General features: G+C 43.0%; 1 protein-coding gene across 2 annotated transcripts in view; it reads right to left on the bottom strand.

Moving 5' to 3' along the window:
* LOC121532035 (calcium-dependent secretion activator 2) overlaps positions 1–13,047 on the bottom strand; it is a 236,643-nt gene that overhangs the window by 84,672 nt on the left and 138,924 nt on the right. For both annotated transcript variants that reach the window (XM_041837679.2, XM_041837680.2), the window contains exon 13: positions 6,769–6,956. In XM_041837679.2, coding sequence (XP_041693613.2) covers positions 6,769–6,956 — 188 coding nt within the window. The remainder of the gene's footprint in view (positions 1–6,768; positions 6,957–13,047) is intronic.

The raw sequence follows: 13,047 nt of genomic DNA, 5'->3' as shown, positions 1-13,047 counted from the left end.
GAAATTCCTGGGGTAATAATGTAAGAAATAACACACAAAAAAACAAAATTCTGTCAGCGCCATTTTCTAACGTCAGTTCGGATATTCTTATATTCGAATAACCGTGCACATCCCTACTCCCTGGATCCTCTCCACACTGTTCTCATCAAAGCCTGCCTGCCTGCTCTCTGTCCATATCTCAGCCACATTGTCAATCTCTCCCTCGCCCATGGAACTGTCCCTTCCAACTACAAAACAGCCGATTCTACCCCATCTTAAAGAAGCCCGGACTAGATACCTCCATCCTCAAAAACTATCTCCCCATCTCCAACCTCCCCAAAACTCTTGAAGGGACTGTTGCCTCCCAACTACAAACCTACCTCCTCAACAATAACCTATTTGAGCCCCTCCAGTCAGGTTTCTGCCCCCTCCACAGTACTGAAACTGCCCTCCTCAAAGTCATCAACGACCTCCTAACCTCTGCTGATGCTGGTGCCCTCAACATCCTTATTCTCCTCGACCTGAGTGCCACCTTTGACATGGTGAGCCATCAAGTCCTGCTCACCAGACTGGAGGGCCTGGGTATTGAGGGCACAGCAGTCTCCTGGCTACAATCATACCTCACCAACCGGACCCACTACATCTCCCTCAATGGCCATACCTCTGACTCCACTGCTGTCACACAGGGTGTCCCCCAGGGCTCTGTGCTGGGTCCCTTGCTTTTCATTATCTACATCCTCCCTCTTGGTCAGATCCTCCGCCACTTCAACCTCGACTTCCACTGCTACGCCGATGACACCCAGATCTATATCACCACCAAATCCCTCATCAGACCCACCTCTGACTCACATTGAATCCTGCCTCTCTTAAACACCTCCTCATAGGCAACCTCACCCTCACCATTGATGACACCATTGTCTCTCCCTCACCCCACGCACCTTGGCGTCATCTTGGACCCTCTCCTTCGAGTCAGGTCCTCCCTCTCCCGTACTGCCGCTGAAACCCTCATCCACGCATTCATCTCCTCCCGTCTCGACTACTGCAACTCACTACTCTCGCTCCCTCTATAAGCTCCAAATGGTTCAGAACTCTGCAGCCCGACTCCTCACCCACACTGGCAGCAAATCACCCACGTCCTCTGTGAACTCCACTGGCTCCATGTCTCCCACCGCATTAATGACAAGATCCTCCTCCTTCTGACCTACAAAGCTCTTCACCACCTTGTCCCCCCTTACCTCTCTGACCTTCTTCTCCCCACCCAACCCATACGCTCACTCTGTTCCACCAAAGCAGGCCACCTTGCCTTTCTCTGGTTCACGCTTCAGAGCTTTGGCAACAGGGCCTTCTCCAGGTTTGCTCCAAAGCTCTGGAACTCCCTCTCCAGCAATCCGTGACTCTGAGTCCATTATCTTTTAGTCCCTCCCCACCCCACACACACAAACACTCTCTCACACACACAATCTCTCTCACACACATACACACATGCACAACACCTGCTCGCTCACTCATCCACTGACACATCACACTTTTCCCTTCTTTAGCCCTATCCCCTTTGTTTCATGTTTTTGTTTCTTACTGCTTAATCTGGCATTGTTATGTTTTAATATCAGTTTTTTGTTTAGTTTCTATAATTGTAAAGTGACTTTGGCTCATTGAAAAGCTATATTTAAGTCCCATGTATTATTATTATGGACATAAGGCCTTCACTTCAACTCCTCTCCGCTTAATTACCAAAAGGCCCTGATCTACAATGAAAAGCAACCCCCTCTCCACAAAAGCACTTGTAAGGACAACTTGTAAACCCTGTTGTTCCTTAAATCTGTCAATTCATTAACCCCCCCTGCTGCCACCCCCTTTAACAAGCACCAGCTAATCCCAAAGGAACAGATAAAGGATAGTGCTCGCTCATGTGATGGCAAGGACATTTTCTTTTATGTCGTGGTAAAAAGAAGGCAGTGGATTTCTTGTTCTGTTCCTCCCTCACACTCCAGCCCAAATGTCCAGATGAAGATATAAGGGTCATGTTCTGCAGCTTCCCCATCTTCAGCCTTAGGCCATAGACTAGGCCTCCCACACTCGACCTTAGTCCAAGCCCAAGCCCATGGGTCCTGAGAGCTGACCAGTTGCTGAAATTCAATTAACAAGGATAGGGAATCTGTTCATTTAGAAAAGGGAACATGCCTTATACAAATATAGTCACATTAACACAAGCAAAACACCAGATTGCAAGGTTGGTCAATACTGACAGTTTTGTAGTATGGAGTCGGACAAGAAATAGACTGTCACTTCAGTTGTTCAGTCCTCTAATACATAACATCTCTATGTTGGTATCCTTGTAACATTCAAAGTGTACCAGCACTCTAAGCCTGCGTTGTTAACCAAAAATGGTTGGCAACAGGCCAAATTGAAAATACCCTGATAGGCCATTAAAAAATATCAAGTAGAACCCCTGTACATGTAACTGGCTTTCCCGTAATAGCTTTTCACTGACTGCTATCAAATCCAATCAAACTTCCTGTCATGCTTGGCTGCACACGTCAGAGTTGGACAAAGTGCGACAGCTTGTCGAGGGCAGAGGCATTGTTGCTGCTAAATGAAGCGAGCGTGTTTGAGTGGAGGCTAAATGCTGACCCCCACTCACAAAGGGTTAACAGGCTCCAGGATGGGGCTGTGGGTTACTGTCAGGGTGTTTACAGTGGATATGGCTCATCTGTAAGTGTTGACTGTCATCTTCGAACACGCTCCAAACCTCAGGATCTCTGGGTTAATCACATCCGATGGAGTGGGCATCATCTGACGGTGAGGCAGCGGCCACGCATGGCAGGGCACCGTGTGTGTGTGTCTCCTCCCTTTAGCAGCGTGGGGAACAGACATGGGTGACAGTTAGGAGACACAGGGGATGGGTGGCATGGGGGAGTTGGGGTTACAGAAGTAAAAGCTCAAGTCACATTCCGAGCCCATGAGAGCCGGACGTCTCTGAGAGGCGGGGGATAGGAAGTGACAGGTGAGAGGGAGGTGAGCAGAAGATTATGTGTCCACTGTCACTTTCCACAAGGCTCATAACAGCTCACAGTGCTGCCCTTTGGCCCTCCTTGCCATGGGCTCCTGTAACCTTGCACCGCTCCCAAATAGCTATCTTCATGAAGATGGAAGCCAAACCTGCATGAACCCATGGCGGTGGCAAAGCTCAACGAGTCCACTCTTTCTCGATCTGTCAATCAAAACCAGTGATCCACAAAAGTTGTTACAAAGTTAGCAAGTGTCCCCTTTTCAATGACAACTTTTATTCTGAAATCACAAGCCACATTCACAACCATTGTACAAAGATTGTGATTGTTAAAGACTTACATTATCTAGCAGAAAATGAATTTTGTGCAACAGCCTCTAACCTATTAACTGAGAACCGAAAATGACAGCTCTGATAAGGAAATAGTAACCTCAAATCAACCAGTTCTTTGACAACTATTGGTCTCCAAGTGCAAAGGCTAATCCCAAAATGGGTACGCACACACACATCACGAAGAAAGGGCATGGGTTTTGTGTACAAAGTAGATCTGACAGATTTTATATTATTTATATAATTTAAAATAAAGTATACATTCGCCAAGATCCATCCCCTTCGTTTAGAAACAGGCCCAGCACTTTTGACAAGACAAGAAAGTCACAGATTGCATACGGCTGTTGCATAAAACTACCTCCACTCTCTCTGTCTGTGGCCTTATGCTACCCAATGCCTCCACTCCCTTCCCCGCCCTCTCTGCCAACATCGAGAGTACTGAATAGGCATCAATTATTCAAATTAGAGCTCCAACTGACAAAAAGCCAGTTCCAGCAATCTCTCACGTTTATACGTGGTGATTACTCAGAGAGGCTAATCATTACTGTTCTAATTTGCTAAATTACTGAGCAAAGAGAGAAAGCACATATATTAGCATTTATCACAGGGGAAGTCAAGTGGGGGTTATTTGAGGTAAGTGGGAAACTAATAGCCGTAAGAGAACTGTAAGTGGGAAACAGAGTGGAGCTGTTAAGCCGACAAGTGGCCAAGGTATACTGCTCATATCGGACTAAATACAAGAAACTAATAACTTGTGCCTTTGAGAAAAGTACCAATGGATGCGTGTTAGTGTTACACGTCCTGAAAATATGATAATATTTGATAATAATTATTTGTTGGTAATGAAAACATTTCTGGATGTAAAAACCTTGGATATTTAGTTAAATCTAAATGATAACCCTCAACCATATATGGTTTGAGAAATTGTGTGTAGAAATGAATCATGATAAACCCCCAAAAAATAGAAAACAAGTAGGGAGGAAAGGGAACAATTATCATTACCTATTAAAAGCTGATGCTGAACCTGTAATTATTTTCTAATCATATTACACTCTGATGCAGAGTTAAAAGCTAAGTACTAATTTGTGAGAGTCTCTGTACACGTTCTCCCTCCTTCTCAAATAATGGAGAAATGAGGCCCAACATAGCCACTGCAAAGAAGGGGCCAACCCGGGTGGTTACTATTGTGGTATTGTCAAGTCCCTTTGCAAGACTCGTCTTTACTTTACACAAAAGCCCCCAGTTTTTCTTTGACTTATTCTTTTGGCCAGGACACAAATAAAATCCTTGATTTCTGAGAGGAGAAATCCGTATACACGTATGACAGCCTATAAATGAAATAGAAATGTATCTGTCGCATGAGCCAAATATACAACAGGTGTAGACTTTACCGTGAAATGCTTACTTACGAGCCCTTTCCCAACAACGCAAAGAAAAAAAGTCAGAACATTTGCAAATAAAAAGAGAAAATAGTAACACAATAAATAACAATAATGAGGCCATATACAAGGACCACTGGTACTGAGTCAATGTGCAGGGGTACAAAGTAGTTGAGTTAATATGTACATGTAGGTAGGGTTAAAAGTGACTAGGCAATCAAGATAGAAAACAAACAGAGTAGCAGCAGCGTATGTGGAGAATGTGAAAGTGTGTGTACAGTGCATTCGGAAAGTATTCAGACCCCTTCACTTTTTCCACATTTAGTTACGTTACTGCCTTATTCTGAAATGAATATATTTTTTTCCTCATCAATCTACACACAATACCCCGTAATGACACAGCAAAAACTGGTTTTTAGACATGTACTGCGGAAATATCACATTTACATAAGTATTCAGACCCTTTACTCAGTACTTTGTTGAAACACCTTTGGCAGCGATTACAGCCTCAAGTCTTCTTGGGTATGACGCTACAAGCTTGGCACAGCTCTATTTGGGGAGTTTCTCCCATTCTTCTCTGCAGATCCTCTCAAGCTCTGTCAGGTTGGATGGGGAGCATCACTGCACAGCTATTTTCAGGTCTCTCCAGAGATGTTCAATCGGGTTCAAGTCCAGGCTCTGGCTGGGCCACTCAAGGACATTCAAAACTTGTCCCGAAGCCACTCCTGCGTTGTCTTGGCTGTGCTTAGGGTCGTTGTCCTGTTGGAAGGTGAACCTTCACCCCAGTCTGAGGTCCTGAGCGCTCTGGAGCAGGTTTTCATCAAGGATCTCTCTGTACTTTGCGCCGTTCATCTTTCCCTCGATCCTGACTAGTCTCCCAGTCCCTGCCCCTGAAAAACATCCCCACACCATGATGCTGCCACTACCATGCTTCACCGTAGGGATGGTATTGGCCAGGTGATGAGCGGTGCCTGGTTTCCTCCAGACGTGACGCTTGGTTTTCATACCAAAGAGTTCAATCTTGGTTTCATCAGACCAGAGAATCTTATTTCTCATGGTCTGAGAGTCCTTTAGGTGCCTTTTGGGAAACTCCAAGCGGGCTATCGTGCCTTTTACTGAGGAGTGGCTTCCGTCTGGCCACTCTACTATAAAGGCCTGATTGGTGGAATGCTGCAGAGATGGTTGTCCTTCTGGAAGGTTCTCCCATCTCCACAGAGGAACTCTGGAGCTCTGTCAGAGTGACCATCAGGTTCTTGGTCACCTCCCTGACCAAGGCCCTTCTCCCCCGATTGCTCAGCTTGGCCGGGTGGCCAGCTCTAGGAAGAGTCTTGGTGGGTCCAAACTTCTTCCATTTAAGAATGATGGAGGCCACTGTGTTCTTGGGGATCTTCAATGCTGCAGAAATTTTTTGGTACCCTTCCCCAGATCTGTGCCTCGACACAATCCTGTCTCGGAGCTCTACGGATAATTCCTTCGACCTCATGGCTTGGTTTTTGCTCTGACATGCACTGTCAACTGTGGAACCTTATATAGACATGTGTGTGCCTTTTCAAATCATGGTGGACTCCAATCAAGTTGTAGGAACATCTTAAGGATAATCAATAGAAACAGGATGCACCTGAGCTCAATTTCAAGTCTCATAGCAAAGGGTCTGAATACTTATGTAAATAAGGTGTTTTTATTTGTTATTTTTAATACATTTGCCATCATTTCTAAAAACCAGTTTTTGCTTTGTCGTTATGGGGTATTGTGTGTAGATTGATGAAAAAATATATATTTCATAAATTTTTAAATAAGGCTGTAACGTAACAAAATGTGGTAAAAGTGAAGGGGTCTGAATACTTTCCGAATGCACTGTACGTGTGTAGGGGCAATGAATGGAAGTGTGTGAACAACATTGAGTCTTTTTACTGGTTATTTTTATTTGTATATTTTTTGGACACTGACCATCTGAGCTCCGGAGACAACATTTCAGTTTATCAAACAGTAAAAGCAAAAACCTGTAGTTGATGTAGTACAACACGGTATACAACACTTTTGTAACTTGTTTGTGGAGCTTGTCGATGTATGTACCTATTGCCATGGATGTGGGAGGCGCAGAAGGCATAGCTGTAATGCAGGAGGGTGGGGTCGACCAGGGTGTTGTTCTCAGAGTACTCCATCAGATCCCGGAGGTAGCTGAGGTGGCGGTTGCAGCCCCTCACACCGTAGCGGGCGCAGTACTCATCCAGCACAAACACCTGACCTGGACTGAACCATCCCTGTGGACACAAACAGAGGAAAGGCTAGAGAGGACAGCTTTGAGTTATTGGGGAGCCTGCCACTGATGGTCTCTGACTGGATTGTCTGCTGGAATCTGTTGAAAAAAATTGATCGATAATTACGTTTTTTTTTTTTTTGAGAATGGAATTCCGAACTACTTACATATTTTAATTTACTTGTAAAAGGATGGGAGCAGATAAGCAGGGGGAATAGTAAAGGGTTGAGAAATACATGTGTAGGGCTGATGTGGATGTGGGGATGGAACTGTGATCCCACCGCAGCGGGGGATGTATATGGTTCCGTAGAAGAGAGCATTACTGCTGGACCAGACTATGGGCCATAGCTAAGCCTTCTATGCCAACATTCTACTGATTGGATTCTTTTTATTTAATTGAACAACTAAATTATGTTAAAAACTAGGGATTTTCAAAACTAGGGTACACATTTTCAAACAAAAATAAAGGCAATCTATAAGTTTAAAGCAGGAGCTATAACAGATGCTCAATTATCACTGTAAATACAGCACATTTGACAGCTAAGATACAACCCTCTGCAGATTCACCCATTTTGAATGTTATATTGTTTTTGTGCATCTCTGAGCGATGTTCTATCGATTCCCAAGGTAATTTCATGTTTTCATGTGTATCAGCGCTATTGCCGTTCAAGCAGGCAGAAATTTGGCAGGTATGACGTAGCATTGCGATAAAGCCGCTCTCACTACACTGGAAGTTAATAGGAATACGACATTTAGATTGCAAAAACGTCTATCATACATGTCAGATTTCAATACTGGCCATTGATCATATTTTTGCGATATTCCTACCTTGAGAAATTTGTAATTTAGCAGAGGGTCCACCCCATTTCTCCTATTTGCCTGCCTCTTCAGTCTAGGGTGCATTGCATGGTGCCGTTGCGAATGGCAGACTCCACTCTGCGAGGCATATCGTTCTGCAGGTTGAACATGATGAGATTCTAGACTAAATTGATAGTGCAGTTTGTTTAGGCGATATTACAGTTAACTAGCTACTTCACATGCTGATATTGGTATTATTGTGTGTAGCTAGCTAGCCAGCCAGCCCATAGAGAGAGCATTGCATTGTGGGTTTTGTAGTTGACTTGAGTCGCAACAGATTTTCACATGTTGCTACCAACCTTATTATAATGACAAAACTAAACATTTGTTCACAAAAATGTTTGTTCTCATATGAGTGTTATTTAACACTGTAAATTATAAGAATTTGTGGTTTTGGGTGGAATTTTCCTTTAAAGAAAAAATCCCAGACTTTTTCCAACAATTAAACAAAGGAGCGCAAGGTTAACCACCAACAATTAATTCACAGGCAAAAAATGTCACGCGTGAAATAGGAAGCGTGGAGTGATCTGAAATCCTGGAACATTCATTAGTTCATTCATTCCGCGCATAATAACTAAATTAGGCATGAATCTTACAAACCTAATTAAGACGCCTCTCGGAAGGAATATTAACAAATTAGCACCTCCACTGAGCAGTCGCCCACGACAACGCCAATAGATCCCTGGCATAGCAACCAAGACTCTTTGGGTGGCGACGGTTGACCTGGGAGCGACCCAGACATGCGCAATACTGTGCCCCCTGTCTGAGTCTGGCTAGCTTCTATTTCCACATTAATATTGCTCTTGATATACTTTTACATGGAAGGCTGAATAAATATTTAAAATGTTCTTCCGATTTTGAGTCAGAAACAACAACATGCCGATGGATACAAATGATAAAGGGCTCCAATTCTCGGTCTTCCTCATACTGCAAATATTAGCAACCTTGAGCCATCCTGATTGGGACTGGGATACAATAGGATTCCTTCATGTCTTAATGTACTGGCAGACTCTTTGTACAGTCAATAAAAACGGGCTCCACTAAGACAGTTGGATATGACCTGACTGACAAGGAGGCATTCACCACACATTTCCTTTTTAGCATTCTTTCTCTCATTTCCTTTTTTTTTTTTCGCTCTGTAACTCCTACCTCTCCAATTCTCTCTCTCTCTCTCTCTCTCTCTCTCTCTCTCTCTCTCTCTCTCTCTCTCTCTCTCTCTCTCTCTCTCTCTCTCTCTCTCTCTCTCTCTCTCTCTCTCTCTCTCTCTCTCTCTCTCTCTCTCTCTCTCTCATATATATATATATATATATATATATATATATATATATATAACACTACAAAAAGAATACAGCTGAGCGCTCTGCAGCCTGGCAGCATTTGACAAGATGTTCCACTGTGACAAACAGATGGCCCACTCAAGTCTTGGCACTGACCGCTCAATTAGCTATTAACGAGCTGACTATCTCTAACGAACATGGTTCCTGTGTGCTGAGCGACAGGGGATCTGCTAGGCCGGTGTTGGTCAACTCTGTGTCATAGCTCTTGTAAATGTGACCCCTCGCAAAATGGAACCAGCTAGAATTAAAGTTGTCGTGTCACTTTTTGAAAAACCTAACCTGGTGACCTTACTTTAATCATTACTTTACTTCAAAATCAAATACTTCACTACATGTATGTAATCAGTTTTCTAAAGACTGTTTCATGTCACTGGATGATGAACTGCTAATTTACATTATGACAGCTACAGTTGACTTACAGCGCTCTCAGAAAGTGTTCACACCCCTTGACCTTTTCCAAATGTTGTTCCATTACAGCGTGAATTTAAAATTGATTAAATTTATATTTTTTTGTCACTGGCCCAGACACAATACCCCGGAAATATGTTTTTAAATGTTCGTTACAAATTCATAAAAAATGAAAAGCTGAAATGTCTGGAGTCAATAAGTATTCAACCCCTTTCTTATTGCAAGCCTAAATACATTCAGGAGTAAATATTAGCTTAATAAGTCACATAAAAGTTACATGGACTCACTCTGTGTGCAATAATAGTTTTTAACATTATTTTTTAATGACTACCTCATCTCTCTAACCCACACATCTGTAAGGTCCATCAGTCGAACAGTGAATTTCAAACACAGATTCAACTAAAAAGACCAGGGAGGTTTTCCAATGCTTCGCAAAGAATGCCACCTATTTGTAGATAGGTAAAAAAACAAAAACAAAACACACATTGAATATCCCTATTGCTCCTGAATGGCACAGCGGTCTAAGGCACTGCATCTCAGTGCTTGAGGTGTCACTACAGACCCCCTGGTTCGATTCCAGGCTGTATCACAACTGGCTGTGATTGGGAGTCCCATAGGGCAGCGCACAATTGGCCCAGCGTCTTCCGGGTTTCTTCTTAACTGACTTGCCTAGTTAAATAAAGGTTAAATAAATAAAAAATAACAAAATGGTGAAGTAATTAATCATTACACTTTGGATGGTGTATCAATACACCCAGTCACTACAAAAATACAGGGATCCTCAGTTGCCAGAGAGGAAGGAAACCGCTCAGGGATTTCACCATGAGGCCAATAGTGACTTTAAAACAGTTACGGAGTTTAATGGCTAGGATAGGACAAAACTCAAGATGGATCAACAACATTGTAGTTACTCCACAATACTAACCTTTGACAGAGTGAAAAGATGGAAGCCTGTACAGAATACAAATATTCCAAAACATGCATCCTGTTTGCAACAAGTCACTAAAGTAATACTGCAAAAAATGTGGCAAAGCAATTCACTTTTTGTCCTGAATACAAAGAAAGTGTTATGTTTCTGGCGAATCCAATACAACACATTACTGAGTACCACTCTCCATATTTTCAAGCATAGTGGTGGCTGCATCATGTTATGGGTATGCTCATAATCATTAAGGACTGGGGAGTTTTTCAGGATAAAAATTAAACGGAATAGAGCTAAGCACAGGCAAAATCCTAGAGGAAAACCTGGTTCAGTCTGCTTTCCACCAGACACTGGGAGATTAATTCACCTTTCAGCAGGACAATAACCTAAAACACAAGGTCAAATCTACACTGGAGTTGCTTACCAAGAAGACAGTGAATGTTCCTGAGTGGCCGACTTACAGTTTTGACTTAAAGGAAAGGTTCACCCATTTTGAATGTTATATTGTTTTTGTGCATCTCTGAGTGATATTCTATCGATTCCCTGGGCCATTTCATGTTTTTTTTTCATGTGTATCTGAGTTATTGGCATTCGAGCAGGCAGAAATCCGGCCGACATGACATAGCACCGTGTGGTCCTCTGTAGCTCAGCTGGTAGAGCACGGCGCTTGTAACGCCAAGGTAGTGGGTTCGATCCCCGGGACCACCCATACACATAAAAATTTTTATGCACGCATGACTGTAAGTCGCTTTGGATAAAAGCGTCTGCTAAATGGCATATTTTTATTATTATTATTATAAAGTCGCTCTCACTACACTGGAAGTTAATAGGAAAATGACTTTTAGATCTCGAAATTGTCTATCATACATGTCAGATTTCAATACTGGCCGATGTCATAACTCGGGAGGATGTCTTCTCTCGAATGAGCCCTTGATCATATTTTTGTGATATTCCTACCTCGAGGATCTAGCACATTTCTCTCTTTAGTCCAGGGTGAATTGTATGGTGTTGTTGCCAGAGATATTATAGAAAGGAGATAGGAATCCAATGAATGAAGGAACGTATAACGCTCCACCCAGCAGAATGTCGACCAATTGCGTTCATGTTGTCATGCTGCGTCACGCGGTTGCTAAGCTAATCGTCACGCAATCCCATCTCAAAGTGAGTGTATACAGTGCATTCGGAAAGTATTCGGACCCCTTGACTTCTTCCACATTTTGTTACGTTACAGCCTTATTCTAAAATGTATTAAAACACTTTTTTTTCTCCAAAATCAATCTACACACAATACCCCATAATGACAAAGCGAAAACAGGTTTTTAGAATGTATTAAAAATACAAAATATAAATACCTTATTTACATAAGTATTAAGACCCTTTGCTATGAGACTCGAAATTGAGCTCAGGTGCATCCTGTTTCCATTGATCATCCTTGAGATGTTTCTACAATTGATTGGAGTCCACATGTGGTAAATGCAATTGATTGGACATGATTTGGAAAGGCACACACCTGTCTATATACAGTCCCACAGTTGACAGTGCATGTCAGAGCAAAAACCAAGCCATGAGGTCGAAGGAATTATCCGTAGAGCTCTGAGACAGGATTGTGTCGAGGCACAGATCTGGGGAAGGGTACCAAAAAATGTCTGAAGCACTGAAGGTCCCAAGAACACAGTGGCCTCCATCATTCTTAAATGGAAGAAGATTGGAACTACCAAGACTCTTCCTAGAGCTGGCCGCTCGGCCAAACTGAGCAATTGGAGGAGAAGGGCCTTGGTCAGGGAGGTGACCAAGAACCTGATGGTCACTCTGACAGAGCTCCAGAGTTCCTCTGTGGAGATGGGAGAACCTTCCAGAAGGACAACCATCTCTACTCCACCAATCAGGCCTTTATGGTAGAGTAGCCAGACGGAAGCCACTGCTCAGAAAAAGGTACAGTGGGGAGAACAAGTATTTGATACACTGTCGATTTTGCAGGTTTTCCTACTTACAAAGCATGTAGAGGTCTGTAATTTTTTATCCTAGGTACACTTCAACTGTGAGAGACGGAATCTAAAACAAAAATCCAGAAAATCACACTGTATGATTTTTAAGTAATTAATTTGCATTTTATTGCATGACATAAGTATTTGATCACCTACCAACCAGTAAGAATTCTGGCTCTCACAGACCTGTTCGTTTTTCTTTAAGAAGCCCTCCTGTTCTCCACTCATTACCTGTATTAACTGCACCTGTTTGAACTCGTTACCTGTATAAAAGACACCTGTCCACACACTCAATCAAACAGACTCCAACCTCTCCACAATGGCCAAGACCAGAGAGCTGTGTAAAGACATCAGTGATAAAATTTTAGACCTGCACAAGGCTGGGATGGGCTACAGGACAATAGGCAAGCAGCTTGGTGAGAAGGCAACAACTGTTGGCACAATTATTAGAAAATGGAAGAAGTTCAAGATGACGGTCAATCACCCTCGGTCTGGGGCTCCATGCAAGATCTCACCTCGTGGGGCATCAATGATCATGAGGAAGGTGAGGGATCAGCCCAGAACTACACGGCATGACCTGGTCAA

Source organism: Coregonus clupeaformis, unplaced genomic scaffold (assembly GCF_020615455.1).
Source record: "Coregonus clupeaformis isolate EN_2021a unplaced genomic scaffold, ASM2061545v1 scaf0073, whole genome shotgun sequence".
NCBI classification, from domain to species: Eukaryota; Metazoa; Chordata; class Actinopteri; order Salmoniformes; family Salmonidae; genus Coregonus; species Coregonus clupeaformis.
This window is presented reverse-complemented; position numbering and strand designations above follow the sequence as displayed.